At 38.5% G+C, this 18,588-nt stretch overlaps 2 protein-coding genes across 2 annotated transcripts in view; one reads left to right on the top strand and one right to left on the bottom strand.

The window, feature by feature from the left end:
- The window catches only part of LOC129765116 (uncharacterized), a 40,495-nt gene extending 32,632 nt beyond the window's left edge, over window positions 1-7,863 (bottom strand). Inside the window, exon 1 of the mRNA XM_055764997.1 lies at window positions 7,831-7,863. Coding sequence (XP_055620972.1) covers window positions 7,831-7,848 — 18 coding nt within the window. The 5' untranslated portion in view covers window positions 7,849-7,863. The remainder of the gene's footprint in view (window positions 1-7,830) is intronic.
- The window catches only part of LOC129765115 (glutamate decarboxylase), a 54,323-nt gene that overhangs the window by 6,034 nt on the left and 29,701 nt on the right, over window positions 1-18,588 (top strand). Inside the window, exon 2 of the mRNA XM_055764996.1 lies at window positions 14,421-14,660. Coding sequence (XP_055620971.1) covers window positions 14,421-14,660 — 240 coding nt within the window. The remainder of the gene's footprint in view (window positions 1-14,420; window positions 14,661-18,588) is intronic.

Here is an 18,588-nt window from a genome sequence, read left to right as displayed (position 1 = left end):
CCACGCGTTGAATGGTGGTGGTGTGGTGTACGATTTGCTTCTTCTACTCTACGCACTGCCGGTGCTTGGGGTGAAAATGCAAGAGAAACTGTACACCATGTTCGAACATCATGTGAAACATTGGGATTGAACATCGTATGTCCAAACATACCACGAATACAAACATGTCACATTTTCTAACATAGGTACGAAAAAATCATGTTTGTACTCAAACACAAAACTGTGAACAGCAGCGTGGACATGTTTATTCCGGACGCAGTGTTTTTTGTGAAACATGGAAGACTGCTGGAAGCCCACCAGTGGTTAATGCTAACTCGAAAACCATCTGTTAATAGCACTTGATTGAAACATATTTGGTCACAGTGTTACATGGATAGGAAACATTCAAATAAACTCTTTCACATGAATGTATTTTTAAATTCCCAGAGGAACTGGCAGATTATTTTCCGGATCTTTCTCGATTCTGAATGGCATCCAAACGGAAAGAATTCCGCGCGTGTATGTGTAGCGGCTGCTTCGAGATCTTCCCGGGGAACCGTTTATGGCATCACTCTCCTCCTGATGGTTCCCTTCTGGCCTAAGGTGCACAAACAGGCTCTAGGTGACACCGTTCATCCGCGCTTTCATGATAAATGAAGAGCTTCACCACAACAGCGACAACATGCTCCAATCGCTGTTCAATTATAACTGAGTGGATTTCCGAGCGGTGCTCGCTTATATACCGATTGGTGATTTCAATAGCCTGTTTTAAAAGCAATTTTAAGACTACTGAAACAAGTTTTTGGATCAGAAAGTAACAAGTATAGAACGTGTAGACATTTTATCTTTCGAATGAAGTTTTTATCATACCATTTCGTTCAGTTGTTTAGGAGCTATTAACGCTCAAAATCTCGGTCTCCGGCGTAACGCTTTCGTTTTCGAAACTTTGATTTTACACCCCGGTATAGAAATGAAAGACGTAGTCCTACGTCAAAAAATTATAGGAGGTTATGTTCAAGACACGACAGCATTGTTGACGTAGAACTACGCTGTGGTTTAATTCAAGTCGCTTGTTTATAACTGCGGAAATTATTTTATAATGGCACGAAAATTTTAAAATAACAATTCTACCGGTTTGGTCACCCTAAAATGTTTTTTTTTAATCATTGTAGAATCATTTGACGATAATTGTTTGATGATTCATTCTTGTGCTCGTAGAACAATACATGCTAGAGATAAGCGCAGCTGTCATCTGTAGTGGAGAAAGTTTTGGTACTGACAAGCGAAACCAAACCAGATACAAAATTCCAGAACGACATTACATTTCTTGGTGACTAATAAGCGATATGAACTACATCTTAATCTCTCATAATCTCAAAACCTCGAAAAGAGTAGCACTGTTTCATTATGATCAAGATTAACGCAAATGCAATCCTAGTTGAAAGCAGTTTTGCGACTGGCACGCGAGCCCAAATAAATTAATATCTTATTGAATAACTTGGTATTCCACAAATAATTTGCATTCCACCTGCTTCAGCATAGCGTCAGTTCAATGCATTGATGACAGGAAACAAACAATGTTAACTGCTTGGAAAAGGGCTGAATATTTGCCTCAGCAGAGATTCATTACTAATACCCTAGCGTAAATGTTTATCATTACGGCTGCATAATTGGCATCACAAAACAATCGTCAATCATAGCATAAAAAAATTAGGCGATTGTTGCATCGTTACAGGGCCAATGCACATGGGAGCAGTTGCAAATGGGGTTTCAGCGTAACGAAGATGCACTATTTTTACGTACGGGTTACGAAGCACGTACGCACACAAATATCCATATATCGATGGCTTGAACCAACTTAATGTACACACACTTATATCCGTTTTGCGCTTTTCTCAACAGAAGCCTTTTCTGTTGTTTTCTGTTAGTATTGCCAGTCTACATTAGCTTAGCTGTCATCATTCGTGGAGAAAGTTTTCCTACCGTCATGCGAAACCAAATCACTGACAAAAGTCCAGAACATTTATTTTCTTGGAGAGCTGACGATAGCCTAGCTTGATGATTCCCCACACAATTGTGTAGCTCAGAACCTTAATGCAATGGCGTCAGTCTGATGCAATGATTGCAATTCCAGAGACATCAAAGAGTGAGTAATTAGGTCGCGTCCACAGCTCAATCCGAAACGAAGACATGTGATGACGCAAAACAAGGAAGAACAAGCGATATTCATTGCTTCGAATACAGAACGATACTGAAAGTTTGCCTTTCTTCCTTGGTTGAGACTTTGGACTTCTTCAGTTCATTCGTCTCTAACCTTCAAAACATTACCTTGGAAAACATTACTTATCCATAATATTACTCCTCCACCCCCATTGCCTTGAGAAAGGCATTCGATCCCTCGCCATCCAACTCGCCCAGCAACAATGTTATTCAGTCGATTTCCTCGCGAAGAATGAAAGTTTGCCTCAGCGAGATCCACTGTTTATACTCTAGGCAAATATTCCCCTTCGTTCTTCTTCTTTTCCTTTGTTCACGGAGACTTTACATCTTATGATTTCCCCTTCAATGCTCGTCGATAAGTTGCTCGTTATTGACAGCTCTGATCGGAAAAAAACACAAATGGACAGAACAAATGTATGAGGAGATGGGAATGCTTCTAATTTTCATCAATTTAAACCATATACAGACTATGGGGTTGTAACATATAGCATATCAAACAAATCTTATGGAATTTCCGTTTGGTATGTAAATCGCCAAAATCCGTTCACAGCAAAAATAGTTATTGACGTTAACTTTATTTCATAAAAACGTGACATTTTTTCTGATTTGGCACCCTTAATGAAAGACGTAGTTCTACGTCCAAAAAAAATGAATCCACATGCACAGTACAAAATTTTTCCGTGCCAGTGGGATAAAGAAGTGCCCGTAGTGTCGAAAATAATGCTGCCGCTAGCGCATCAATTGAGGAAGACCCAAATCAGTCTCTCACACGTCGTTCTCAAGCGTTGGGCATCTCTGTGACGTCGTTGTGGCGATGTTCGCGAAAAGATCTTAGCCTAAGTCTTCATGGCTTCGTCAATAAGCAAATATGCGTTATTGGTCAGGCAGCAATCCACACGTACTCCATGAGTCACCATTGCATCCCGAAAAAATTACGGTTTGGTGCGGTTTATGGTCCGGCGGCGTCATTGGGCCCGTACTTCTTCCGTGATGATCAAGACCGGCACGTAACTGTGAATGGGAATCGCTAACGCTCAATTATAACCGAATATTTTAAGCCCGAATTGAATGATATGTGGTTTCAACAGGACGGCGCCACAAGGCACACAGCGAATTTAACAATCGATTTATTGAAAACCAGGTTTGGTGAGCGTGTTATCTCACGAAATGGCCCAGTCGATTGGTCACCTCGGTCGTGCGATTTGACGCCGTTAGACTATTTCTGTGGGACTACGTCAAGTCTATGGTCTATGCCAACAAGCGAGCGACGATTGATGAGCTTCGTACGAATATCGAACGTGAAATCGCAGCAGTATCGGCTGATTTATGCTTGAAAACCGTCGAAAGTTGGGTTCAGCGTCTGGACAACATCGTTGCTGGACGGGCTGGACGGCGAGGGATCGAGTGCCTTTCTCAAGGCAAGAGGGCGGAGGTGGTAGCGCCGGAGTAGAGTAGAGTAGAGTTTTCAAAGGGCCTTTCTCAAGGCTAGAGACGAATGAACTGTAAAAGTTTAAAGTCTCTATAATACAATACCTTCCTTCCTTCCTTCCTCTGTAACGCTCTCACTAAGCCTCACTCCTCGGCAACTGTGAAGCGAATTTCTTTTTGAATATAATCAGAACAAAACTAAGCTTCGGAATCGGGTCAGCAACGATACAATGAACGCTATTTTGAAATCAAAAGATTTGATTGAACATTGTGGCGGCAACTCGAAAGTTTTAATAAATTATAGTATACAATCTAGATTCAAAAAAAACTATGTATAAGCATCATCAAACACATGAATGATTTGCAAATGTAAATGTATGTAGTATTTGTAGTAAATGAATCAGTATTTTTTTTCATTCTAATATAACTAATTTTTCTCTGGCACTGACAACAATGTGGCAACACTGCATACAATGCTTCGGTTTTATTTGCAATAAAACCATTCATATTATGATAGACTGCGGGTGAAAGAAGCCGATTTTCTTAGTTTGACAGTTGCACCATGACTAAGTTGCAGCGTATTCGAGATTTTTCTACGCGCAAAAGTCGCAAAAAGATATTTCAATCGTCGTGAGAGTGTCCCGGTGGACCTTTGAAAAGGGCCTTAGACTGAGAAACGAAAGATTGTGAAGGTGGCCACAGGTCGTCCGAGGACAACTCGGATTCCGAGGGTTATCAAAAGGAATCGGACGAATCCAGTGCATTCAATGAGCGCTCTCTATCTTAGAATTAAGATGATGACAAGGTTTGCATCGTAAAATATTTGTCTTAGTAATCTTTAACTTCTTCCCATATTATTTAATACGTCACACATCAAGTCATTTCACTAACCTGCTGAGCGTTCCAGTGTAAAACAATCTTCAAAGTCACTTAAAATAACTTGAGCTAAGACATTGTCGAACAAAGTTAGACAGAGGTCTAGAGAAATAAAAAAAAATGTGAGCTATTGTGAATATTCCATCATATGTAACAACTTTGTCGAAGACAGTTTTTGTCTAGAGAATAACTGTCAAGCTCTAGATGTAAATTTTAACTTAACATGTTAAGCTCCGAAATGTTCTTGTTGCGCTCTTCATTCAACCCTCATCAAGAGCTATTGCACAATATCAGTGTCGGTCCAAGCTCCCAAAGATACTTATTGTATAAATAGAAAATAGTTAGAAGTCGCCTAGAAAGTAGTTGCATTTAGTAAAACATCCGAAACCGACCCATATATATTTTTATTTTCTTATTCTGTAACTGTCAGTCCCAGTCAGTCAGCGCTTTCCTACCAAAAAGCTCAACGTTGACCCCTGGTGACCGACGCGAGGCTAAACGTTTTAAATTCGTTCCCTGGACCATTGTTCATTGATTCTCAAACACATGCCGTAGCGAATACCGGACTTCAATGGCAACGTAAGCAAAAAAAATCAAACTCATTTCATCGTTACACACGAGTGCTTCCAATTCAGTCTGTAGTTAACGATTCGTTAAAGTGTGGATAATCTGATTACTTGTGACTAAATATTTACTCAGCATTTTAGCATTCATTTTTTTCTATAGTGGGGTTTGAAAGGAATGTCGCAAAATGAAAACTCAACCTATGTTAAATTTTCAATTCCACATGAAAACACATCCACACAAAAATGAAAAGAAAAAATCGTAAAACATGAGTTTACATTTGAGGGTAAATTTAATAACGAACCAAATTCCTGACATTCCTGAACATTGTTCCTTCCTGCCATCCATGGAAGAATGATAAATGCTATGTTAAATTAAAAGCCACCCTCAGTAATATTCTTCCATATGAAACATTGCGCCTTTCAAGTCAGGCAAAGATTTCAGCAAAAGTATACAAATAAGGGTAGTTTTCCACCCCAGCTCGGCGAGGGTATATCCTTCATCGTAGCTGTCCGCATCACTTTCCTGGATACGACCGACACCACAGTGGAGAGCAAATATTTCAATTTCAGAAACAGGCTGTTGCTTGTCATTGGTACACAATCTGCTACTGATCGGCAACACTTGTTACAGACATTTAGTCGCGCATTAATTCTAGACAGGAAAAGTGTAACGCAATCAAGTTGAACGCACCATCATTCCGATATGGCTCGTAACATGAATTTAATTGCGATAGTAAAAAAAACAACGAGCGTTATATTAAATTTTATCAATAAAATTTACTTTTGTGATAATAATACAACAAAGGAATTAATTTTAAACACTAAAAGTACCCACGTCCCTCAAAATACTGATACTGGAATACTGATATTGCTCTTCACATTCGCAATACAAATATAACCGATTATTATGCTCAAACAAAAATGACAAAGAATCTCTCCAATAAAACCAAATTCATCACAATTAAAACCTTTTACCTGTGTTACGTTTTAAATTACATTCGATGTCTCCGTAAAAATGCTATGTACATCAAATCAAAACTACGTCAGTAGGATGTTGTGAGTTTGCATCATTGTAGCTTTATAATGATTTAAGTATGTGTTTCTTCATGCATCAATTAATCACAAGGTTGCAGCACTCAAAAATTCACTAAAATGTTTGATTACGCGTTTTGCAATTTTTTTATCGAGTGTTGAGTTGTTAAGTGTTAAACAAAACCAGTGCATTTTTTCATGAGAATGCTCAGCTGTTTAATTTATAGATTCCCTGGTAAAGTTATAAAGTTTTGTATATATTTTGATGATTCAAATGATACAACGAAATCGAAGCATTTTTCATTCTTCCATACATAAAACCAAGTTAAGGCCTCCTAAATGATTTATCGATGTGAGCACTTCCTCCGACCTGTTCACCAAATACACATTTTTATCTTATTGATGATGAACACTTTTTTATCAAGCGGAAGAACACCGATGCTTCCTCCGGGAATACAGTTTGCACAATCTAGTACCGCGATAAGGAAGAAATATAATTTATGGGTTTTCGATATTCTTCATTGTTTTCCATCAGTTTGTTAGAGAACGCAATGTGAAAAGCTTTTAAGAAAATATTGAAACAAATTCAAATATGCGACTATGACCAAACAAGTGAAACTTAAGAAATGTTTAAATAATTATACCCCCATGATTTGCTCGCTGACTACAAAACTCCCCATCTCCCGGTCGAACTCCCACTGCGTTATTTAGCGTTTATAGCCGAAAATAGGAGAATAAATAGCACACTCGAAACCCGGAGGGTGGTTTTCAATACCTAAATCCCTTCAGGAACGAGCTGTTGTATTAAATCTATACACACGTCAGCCCGAGGGGGAACCGTAATTCGCCTGACTACCCTCCATCCTGAGAAGATACGCTCTATCTGCAAAGGCATTTTCTCGTTCATTGAAACGAATGACAGACGCTCAGAAAACGGAAGAGCTGCTGATGCTCAAATTGATTCCTCGCTGGCACTGGAGTGCTGGTGACTGTGTGGTATTCCCGCACAGCGAAAGGGATCTCGTTTTCCTCGTTCCGCCAGCACTGGGTCCTATGTTGGGTGTGTGCTATTTTATTGCAAGAATAATTGCTAATTGAGGATTTGGCAAGAGCTTAAACTGTCTTTTCCAAAGATGACAAAATATTATGTTGTTTCAGGGGGAAATCTGGTGGTAGTAAATAACTCTAATAATTAAACTACGTAAAAAATGAGGCGGTATTTGTTATTCGAGCCACTGTTTTAAATAGTTTTTTCCAGCCTCATATTTCTGTTCCTAATAGCAAAACAAAACATGACATTGACTTTACCCAATAGTGATGTAAATTGATAGCAATCTCAGTATTTCACTTCATATTTCCAAGAAGAGCATACTTGCGTTTAGAAAGAAATCGAAGAAATTTATAACATCTGTGTTTAAAACAATAGTCATTCATGGAAAAATGCATTTTAAGCATACTTAACAACTAAAATGACGCGACAAAAATTAAGACCGGTTTTAAAATTCATGGTAAAAAAAAATAAAAACAAGAAAAATCATTTCGTGAAAAGCTTCTAGGGTTAGTACTTGGTGTAACCTGTGTTACGCATGTGTTACGCATCACTTCACGCACCCGGTTCGACATGAATTCCACCACCTTCTGGCACGTGGTGACCGAGATGGCGTACCAATAAGCTTGGATTCAATACCACAGTTGCTGCTTATTCTTCGACTTCTTCGTGTACACCAACCTTTTCACGATCTTCCATAGGTTCTCGATAGGATTCAGATCCGGTGACTGCGTTAGCCACTCCTTGACGTCGACTTTGTTATACTGGAACCACTTTTGACGGTCTTGGCGGTGTGCTTTGGATCGATTTCTTACATGAACTACCATTTCAAGGGCATCTTCCACTCGGCGGGTGGCAGCATAACATCCCTTAGGCTTTGGGCGTAGCGGTACTGATCCATGATCTTATCCACCCAGTACAAGGGCCAACCCCGTACCAGGAGAAGCACCCCCACACCATAATGTTCCCTCCTCTATGCTTTAATGTCTTCGTGGTATACTGTGACATGGGTCCATATCCTCTGCCTCACCAGCCGCCGCTGAACTGTCCGGGAACTTTCGGACAAGTTCAGTTCGTCCCGGATCTTTTTCGAGGCCTTGAAGGGAACTTTCTTGGAGGCTCGCTTTATGGCAGAGTTATCCTTCATAATCGTTTTCCTTGGACGTCCAGTCGTCTCGGATTTTTTGCGGTCGCGGAGGGCATTAAACACGAAGGTTTTGGATCGTCCCAAGTACTCTACGATTTCGCGTTGGCTGCTGCCTGCTTTAGAAATTTTGCGGATGACCATCCGCTGTGTTTTCGTGCTGTTACGCGCGACCCATTTTTCGTTGACTGCAACTAGAATTCGAGAATTAAAACCTTATACACTTCTTGTTTACATGATAAATACTTACCATGATCCGGAAAGAACCAACAAGAAACAATCATTTTTCTTCAAAAATCCATCGAAATCCATCGAATTATCCCATAAACATTAGTGGCCGTTTTGAGTAGCTCTACTCTGTCAAGCGTTTAATATAGTATTTTTGATTATATAGTTTTTGATTTTGATCCCTGCATCGTCCATTTTGCGTGTATCAGACTACTCCCTCACATATCACGTGTACCAAAACCCCTTTTCCCAGTTGTTTATATGCAATTCCTTCAATTTAGTGTTTTAAAAATCAGTTGTAGATAGTTCGAGAAGCAAAACTGCACATAAAACTCTTCAAGATTCGCATTTCAACTTACTCCGCTCTATGGAACAAGTTGAAACAATACATATGAAAACTAAACATTTCAAAAATCGATAGTTTTCGAAACATCCAGTGTGAATCTCTTTTTTTATCGGAAGCCATCTGTCATACCTTGTATATGCTGCAAACAGATTTCAATGAAGTAATTTCGTGATTTTTTAAGATAACTTTCAAGTTGAACTTCGAAAAAAACGTTTCAACTTGCCTCACCTTCAAATTTTGTGGAGTTTTTCTCTTACCCATTGTCTCCTATTACATCATGAATCATCAGACCTTATCGGAAGTACTATGATAATGACAATGTTGTCTTTTGGCCTGACCTTGCATCGTCCCATTACACAATAAGGTCTTTGAATGAAATGCAGCGTCTCTTGATACCAGTGATATAAAAGGATTCAAACCCCCTAATGTGTTGCAACGACGTTAATTTTTTTTATTGGTAAAACTTTAAAAGAAGTATATAAAGGGTGTACCGATCAAAATCCGCATACACTCAAATTGCTCTAACTTTTGATCCGTTGGGAAAAATTAATTGAAATTTTGCGTAGACATAGTTCAATATGTATTATTTACACTCTGTGAGTTGTGAGCAATAAAAAAATAATTGAAATTTTGCGTGGACATAGTTCAATGTGTATTGTTTACACTCTGTGAGTTGTGAGCAATAAAAAAATAATTGAAATTTTGCGTAGACATAGTTCAATGTGTATTGTTTACACTCTATAAGTTGATTTCATCAGATGCGCAAAAGTTTTCAAAATTGCGACGAAAGAACAATGCGTGCGCGAAAAAGTTTTGCACGAGTACTTCGAGAATGAGGATCTGTCGCATCGTGACATCGGAAAAAAATAGGGAACCGCGAATTCCACGGTGTCTGGTATCATAAAACGTTTCGAAGAACGTCTGACTGTTGATCGGGAGCGAAGATCCGTCACGTCTACGAGAACGATCACAAACGCGTGGTTGGAGCCTTTAAACGGAAATCGAACGTCTCAGTTCGAGATTTGGCTAAAAGCAGAATACCAAAACTGAACTAGGTTTAGAAGTCCCCATACTGTGACGAGAAACAGAATATGGTCGCAAAAAGCCCGGAAGTTGTACGACAAAAAATTAACGAAACAACACTGCTACGTAATGGATGGCGAGACATATGTGATGGCGGACTTCAACCAGATTCCAGGAAACGTACAAACATTATTTTGTTTGCCACTCTTTAATTAATGTCAAACATCGAACATGTAAAAAATCGACTGAAGTATTTAAGATAACCTAACCTTGTACCGACAGTTTAGACAGACAGACCGAAAAAAATATTTTAGGCATCCAATAATTGAATATTTGCTTGTCGAGTTTTGTGTCGAATATATTTGATCACTACACGTTGATCAAATTTTATCTGTTTAAATGATTCAAATATTTGGCTTAGGTCAAACAGTGTAGGAGCACCCTTACAACCGTGCCGACAACTGATTGTGCCTGCTAGTATACACATTCTTTCACATCGTCATTTTTATTAGTTTCAGTGAATACTTTTCGAGCTCCAACGAAATTTTTATTCGAAATAAGACACTTTCATTCGATATAAAAACCTTTCATTTTCATTTGATGATTTGTTAATTTCGCTTTAGTGTAAAGAATGAAAAGAATGGACGTGAAGTGAAACGAATCTGTGCAGCGTTATTCTCTTTGTTGAGCGTGAAGAGAAAGTAGCAATATTTTCATTCTGCATGAGTTTGCAGCAAATTGAAAGGCGATAGGCTCATTATTGCCCATATTTTGATGTTTGTTGACTTTTACTGAATGGTATGTCTTACTTCTGTGCTTATACTACATTTTGGGTCACGCCTAAATTAAAATTGTGCAGATTTATAGTTAGTATCCGTTATACTAGGTTTGAATTGGCTGAGAGTGTTTAATTCAATGTTGATATCTCGTCTTTCGTTCAGTTTGTTAATACCAAGTAAGAACCTTACGCCGTGAAGTCTCTTATTTTGTAATATTTTTGCACGAGCCATAGCTCTGTTTATCAAGAGCGTTATCCTTCTATATAAACAAGTCGGATGGAGTCTGGTTGTTCCCAACATTTCACGGTTATTTGGTTAACCGTATGTATAATCATGAAAAGCAGAATTTATATTCTTTTTTTTTAGTATTGTATGCTCTTTTTCAAACAGAGAATGATGTTGGTAACGTTTAGTATTAACCGTTTCCCTAAACTTCAACGATTCATACTAGACCACACTTTTCCGACTCAAATACAATTCAATACAATTGAAAAAAATATTGATTGTATCAGGACAATGGGTTTGATACAATCCCTGATTTTTTACGCTTCGGATTCTCAAAATATACTTATCATTCATCCTCAGTACTTGCAATTTCCAACAGTACCTCTGCAATTTCAGATCTACGTTCGCGTTTCTTGTCTGCTCGATGTTACAGATGTTGTCAAATCACCACGTCCGATATTCACAATCGTTCACACTTATCTAGCGATTGAGCGTTTTCGTGATGAGCTTCTCAACGTATTCGGTGCGATTCAGTAGAAGTTTGTTCATAACGAAACCGAAAAAAATTAGGTGGTGTCCAACATACATTCGCATTGATGACATAGGACTACGAACTTACTGCGTTCAATTCGCCTATTTGTCTTCTTAGGAAGTAACGGAATTGATCTTAGGAAGGAACGAATTGAATGATTGACCTTTTAAAATATTATTTGGTGACCCTGATGCGTGATTATGTTGTAATTTTATCGTAGCCTTCAAAAGCAGAGTATCTAATTTAATAATTATTCCATTCAACCCACTTTCACAAACAATACACTTTCTTGGTTCGACCGAAATAACAGTCGAGAAAGACGTGTTCTCACCCGTCTCCGACTTGGTCAGACTTTCTTTACTCACTCTCATTTAATTGACAAAACAGTACAACCCCTATGTTCCTGTAAATTCCGTTAGTCAGGTTCGTCAGCATGCCAAAGAAGCTCGAGCCCGACACAACAAAGATCATATCCTAAGAGATATTCTCAGCCGATGACGAATCTCAATTAGATTCATTCAGTCATCCAATTAACGACCAGACGGCAGCGGCAGCGAATCTCAAAATGGCTTCTCTTAGGGCCTTTAGTTGAGAGTCCAACCCAACTTCTTAGCAAACTCTTATTATAATTGTCAAATGCTTAATTCAATACACAGAGTGCTTGCACCGAGCGACGCACGTGATTGGCAAAGCAGCAATGTTTCCAATTAACTATCAACCTTGACATCTGATGTTGGCTGATCGCTGTCTAGAATGACACTATAACAGAATGTCGCCTAGTCACGTAATTTATCTCTCCGTTCGATATACAGGACATGATGCCTCATTATCGGTACATTACTTGCTCTTTTTACAGTTCAACTAAAAGAGCATAGAACGCTTGTGCCAATCGACCAAGAGACTTCCCAGTTGTTCAGTGGTTAGTTTCAAAGAATGATTATAATTTTCATAATTATAATCAGTACGTAAAAATATCGCCTATCGCTTGATGCTAATATATCTCCGATCTATCGATAAATGGCGGAGCTTATATCGCAATATTTCGTTTCTCCCCTCTTATCTCACTGCGGATCATCCACTCGCGTATAATTTACTTGATGTTAACTAAATACTTTGAACACGTAGTTCTCACTGTTCCTTCACGTGTTTTCTATTATTTTCCTAGCATTTCCACTAGAACTTTATCAATAATATAATAATGATATTTTCTTCCGTGATTTTTTCACCACATACTCTATGCTCTGTGTTAATCTATTACATAGAACACATATTTGATGCGAAAAACGTTCATCTGCATTCATAAAAATTATTTTATTCGAAAGGCGTGCTACTTCCACCCGAAACCAAAAGAACAATGAACTCCTAACGGTTCGAAAACATGGCTACCAGTAAATTTACCAGACTTCAATTCCGCAAATGATTGGCTATCCGGTAATCCAGACCTCACTCAACTGGATTATGTGTGAAGAAGAGTTTCGACAATTCTGCCAAAAAAGTTAATTTGTGAACCTTTGATGCCGTTGATATCAGTTTTTTTTCATTTTTGTTCTCGATTTATAAATTTCCCAAAGAACAGACAAAACTTATGGCTTAACTATGTATGTGGGTAGCATCATGAAGGGTTTCCCATTAAGAGCGAAATAATTTGAAATTGAAAAAAAACACACGCAGAGAAATTATAGCTCAAAATAGTGCAAATAGCTTTATTTGATGGAAAAAATTATTCCATTTATTATTTGTAATACTTCGATTTTGTTTGGTGTCAATTACTCGGTGCACAATATCCGTTTGAATGACGGAAATGGCGGCTCGTATGTTGACCTCAAGCTAAATAAGATTTGATAGTTTGTTACCTTTTCGCAATATTATCGAATCACCGAACTGGTCCGCAACAGATCTATCGTAACTGTGGCTGTGTGGCATGTTGCAACATTTTGTTGGAAGAGAGTATCATCACCATCGATTCCATCAATACATTTCGCAATGTACGGTAACCAGGGTCTGAAATCTTCGAATATGGAGCAAGAAAATCAACTCTCCGCTCAGTAGCTTCGTTTCGACTAGGACCACTTCGGCAGTTGCCGTCAACATGATTTGAATTATCTAGAAAATGAATTGACGAGCGTTGAGAGCAAGAATGACTGATGAACTCTTCTAGAAAATGGTTATTCTAATTGCCGTGACTAATGAATACAAATATGCCTCTTCATTCAACCTGACTTCAATCCACACTTCTACTCCCCCTGACACGAATCTCGTTACCCGCATACACAATCTTATTTTTACGTCCATACGGCTTATTGTTCACCCACCGTGACCGGGAGATTTTTCGTGAACGAAATTTCTTCCGACCTGCACTGGTACACGATTATCCTTGCACTTGCCGTTCAGAATATATTCAACGCGTTCTGTTAGACATAGAAATCTCAACTAAGTACTAATAATAATGACCCAAGTACCACGGACTATGTGCTACGTTGAGACGACGAAGATTTTGTAGGAATGTTAGTTCCCTCTGTACCCTCGGAAAAGAAGAAACCAGCTCTGAAGGAGCAAAAGGCTATCGTATTTAGCACGAAAAGCTAGCAACGAGCTGTTTGATTTTTATAAAATTTAGTGATGAAACAATTGTCAAATTCAAGTACATGTCATCATGATTTGATATCTACATTAATAATATTGAAGGGTGTTCACGACAACATTGTAACGCATGTGAATTACTCTTACTTTTGAATTCTGTGTGAAAAATGTTTTGTGCGTGTTGGAAAGCATTATATACGGAAAAATATATAAAATAACAAAATACGAATTGCATAGGTATAATAAAATTTCAGTTAACAAATAGTTTAGTTAAATTCATGTACAATTACAATACAACCCCTTATGGTTAACCCCCCTGTGTTTCAATATTTCATTCATCTATTGAAAAGTATTTTATAACTGCCATCATACGTTTACTCTAAATTACAATGATCTATTTATTTAAAATTTTAGATATTATACCAATGATCCAATCGTCGGACTCGGCGGAGACGCGGGAGTTTCTGAACAAAGTAATGGAACTTCTCATCGATTACGTGAACATTCAAAATGATCGCAAGGAGAAGATTCTAGATTTCCATCACCCAGAGGACATGAAAAAGTTGCTCACGTTGGACGTTCCAGACCACGCTGTTACATTACAACAACTTCTAAAGGATTGCGCGTTGACACTCAAATACCAAGTGAAAACAGGTATGTATCTCCGAACTCCCGACCTTATGATATGTAACATGCAGCAGTGATGATAGTAATTGCAACGACGATGAGATTCCTGCAGGATGCGTCTACGTGAAGAACGGCGGGAAAATCCTTTTCGCGTAAATAAGTCCTTGAACTGCTCAGAAATGACGGATCAATCTCCCCTTTTGTCTGCCAACAAGGGAAGCAAAACGTAATACTTCCTGTTTCCCTCTCTCCGCCTCCTCATCGTATGAGAAATACTGACATTCAGAAAAGAGGGATTACAATAGAAATAACCCAACAGACGTATATCCGGATGAGCCCACACTTTGCGTTCCAGCTGTAACTGAAGGCGAAGTGGACACAATAAACAGAGGGAAAGCATTTTGCCGCTGTCTGATTTTGATATTGCAAACATTCGTTCAGCCGGTTGTACTGTTCTATGGAAAACGCTGTTTTGTCGCTGTTTTTATCCGGACTGCTTTTAATATGAGCAAGGCGAAGTGGGATTTACCTTTAACACCTTGTAGAAAAGTACTAAAATCACTCAACACATCATTTTCGTAATGCTGATGGGCTTTGGTTAAATGAGTACGCGTAATAGGGAAAAATCATATTCATCTTCACTTGAGGTCGCTTCTTGGAAACATATAAATGTCAAACTGGTAGCATGATCATTCGGAAAGACTTAATCATCCCTTTTGATCGGTTTACCAGACAACGAATAACAATGAAAAGTTATTTTCTCTGAAACAAGATTGATTCAATCATATGTGTATTCATATGTATGTTTTTAAATTATAATAAAGAAAAATATATTATTCATCTTTTAGATATTTTCTATCAAATACCATCAAGCATTCTATTCAAAGAACAAATCTTTCAACATCATTTTCGAGAACTCAACTCAAACTTATAGCATTTAACATCCACAGGACTTCCAGATAACATTCTTATCCAATGCAAAATCAAATGAAATTCAATCTGACCGCAGGAAAACAACATCAAAGCCGCTTATCCGACCAGAAAATAGTATCGGAAATTTCTATCCTTATTTATTTATGTTCCATATTTGCCTCTCTCTCGCTACCTTTTCATGCCATCATCACTATTGTTATGGCGAGATAAATACATCAACAAACTTCATAGATATCTTCCCAAAGAACACAAAGAAACGCCACTCGAAATTCGACACTCCTCTGCATTTTTGGCTTATCTTCACAAAAACTCTCAATAGAAAAAAATGAGTGAAAAAATCTCTGCTGGAGATTGTTTTTCACCCACATTCAACGCGTTACGTGGAACACATCACAAGTCAAAGGATACACGTGACCGAGATCGGATCAATAAGTGGCAATAAATAGAAGGAAAAACCAACATTTCCTTCCCCTGAATTTAATCAAGCACACTTATTCTTTCGTCCCCACAAACTTTTCCCTCCAGAGATGGAACAATTGCGAAACTCTGGGATCTGTTCTCTCTTCCGCAGAGCGGGTACAAATTCCGGTTCAGCGATGCGTGCCAAAGCACGTCAGTAGCAGCCAGTGCAAAATGCTAATGTATTATGAATTAGGATTAAATTTCAATGAACATTTCTTGTTGAGTCTCGCGAGGGGGAGAACTTTTCGGCCCGAGGGCTGCGTTTTATTACCTCTAATTCCATTATACGTAACGTCGAGCGATGGCACGCGACTTCTGGCTCCCGCTAGGAAATTAAAAGCTCTTCATGCCTGCATCAATCTCGGGAAGTGTTATTCAAATTAATGTTTTTGTTTATTGTTGAAGGTATGATTGATTATGTGCTATTGTTGACACGTCCGGATAACCAACACTAGGCAATTAAACGAAACCGCAAATTCAGGATATTTTCCCATTGAAATAAATCATTGTCAATAGGATCAATACAAATAAAAATGTAAAATTTTTAAATATAAACCAAGAATCTTATCTTTAAATATATATATATATATATTTAAAAGAACACGTAATTTCAAGTAAAATCAGAAAAAAACCTTTTGGCAGTGAGGTGCTTCGATTTCAATGCTCGTGAAGTGTAAGCTGTTTGCTCCAATTCTTCAAGCCGTTAGTAAAAGTCCTCGTACATGAACACATACACAGCAGACTTCACTGTACCTGTGACGATGCCAAAATTCAAGGCCAAAATACCCGGACCATCGTCTTGTCATCCTTACAACTTTTCTGAACTTATTGACCCATTTTACAATTCAATTCCGCTACAGGAATAATGAGCTTGGATAGACTGTACACTTCGTACGAAACAATACTCAGTGTACATGCCTCGAAGTGGCTCCACTTTCGGAAGTCGCGCTACATTCCGATCATAGAGCATTCGTATGAAAAATAGATATAAACGAAACCGACATATTTGTGAATAAACAGGACGTGGAACGAGGTTTGAAGTTCTTCAAAAATTCAATAGACAGAAAAGATGACGGAGAAATTGGGGTTATCTCAGTTTGGATTATTATCCTAACCATCAGCATGTTAGTTCTACCAGATGGCATTCTTCTTAGATCCGACATTTACAACGTCCTCTCCCTTCTGGAGAATGGCGATAGCGTCGAACAGAAGCCTGGTTGCGGCCGCCCGACGGTGCTGCACGACCGTAAAGTTCCGCTGAAGTTCAGCGGATGACCGAGACCAAGGTGGCTCCATCATTCCGTGTCATGGGCTGGGAGGTCGGAGCAACCGGCCGAGCGGTTATGAACTGATGAGCGCAGAAAAATCCACCCCCATTTGAGATCAAAGTGTTCCAATATTAAAAGTGTTTACGTAACGTCAGTTTTGTCCAAAATCACCCATAAATTCTCAATAGGATTCAAGTCATGGCTTTTTTTATCCCATCTATTTGTTTTTATTAGGCTCATTTAGCAAATCAGCTGTAACAGAACCGAATTTATCGCGTACATTTTTTTCTCATGTTGTATATCACACATTAGCCATTTTTAGGTGTAAGAGTATTCTAATTATATCGATACACAACACATATCGCCTTTTTCTGCGTAAAAATATTCCTATTGTTCGAATGTTCACAGTTAGGCCATTCCATTGTTGTGTTATAAAAACGCGATTTCTGAGGCACTGAAACTTATTTTTTGAACGACCCTCGTTTCTCCCACACCAAGTTCCCGGAAAATGTCCTTCTATGGCTGACGATCAGCGGGAAGGGAATATGGTATTTTAGTCAGCCCTAACCTTGGTCAATTATGCAAAGAGATACGGTGGTACCGAAGACCCCGTTCTCAACGATAGAATTTTTTCTCGGTGCTGATCGCAGCTGATCGTCAAGTCCACGAAAGAGCGAGTGTGTTTGCTTTAAGGTGAAGGTGGAAGTAAGCCATTGTGGTAGTATAGATAAATCCACGTGTAAAAATGGGGTAATAGTGTTTGTGATAGAAGAGTTTGTTTTGATTTTGGAATGTAAATCGATCAATTCACTTATCAGACTGTGGGCGCTCCACTGACACGAGTCTTAGAATACATTCGAAAAAAAAACAATTCAATACTAAGTTAAATGTATGAACGATATGCTCCGATGAACTGCTGCCCCATCCACCATATTCTCCAGATTTAGCCCCGTGCGACTTTTTTTTTGTTTCCTAACTTGGAAACTTAAAGAAGTTGAAGCATCGCTGGGTCAAGTGTATCGAACTAAAAGGAGACTTATATTGAGAAATAAATAGCCACGTTTCCAAAATTTTTGTTTTTTGTAGGCTAAGTACTTATCGGACTGCCCTCGTAAATATATATAGAAGGTGTATTTGCAAATGAAGTAAAATTCTGATTACACGCGAGCGTAACATGAGTAATTTTACAACACATCCGAATTGGGGCTCTTTTGGTATTAACAAGTTCTTCCGCACAGTAACTCGATGTTGATCATTCCTTCGTTGAACGTATTTTTTCACAGATTCACGTT

The sequence above is a fragment of the Toxorhynchites rutilus genome, chromosome 2, assembly GCF_029784135.1.
Source record: "Toxorhynchites rutilus septentrionalis strain SRP chromosome 2, ASM2978413v1, whole genome shotgun sequence".
Classification (NCBI taxonomy): domain Eukaryota; kingdom Metazoa; phylum Arthropoda; class Insecta; order Diptera; family Culicidae; genus Toxorhynchites; species Toxorhynchites rutilus.
Note: the sequence above shows the minus strand (reverse complement) of the source record. Positions and strands in the feature narration are given on the sequence as shown.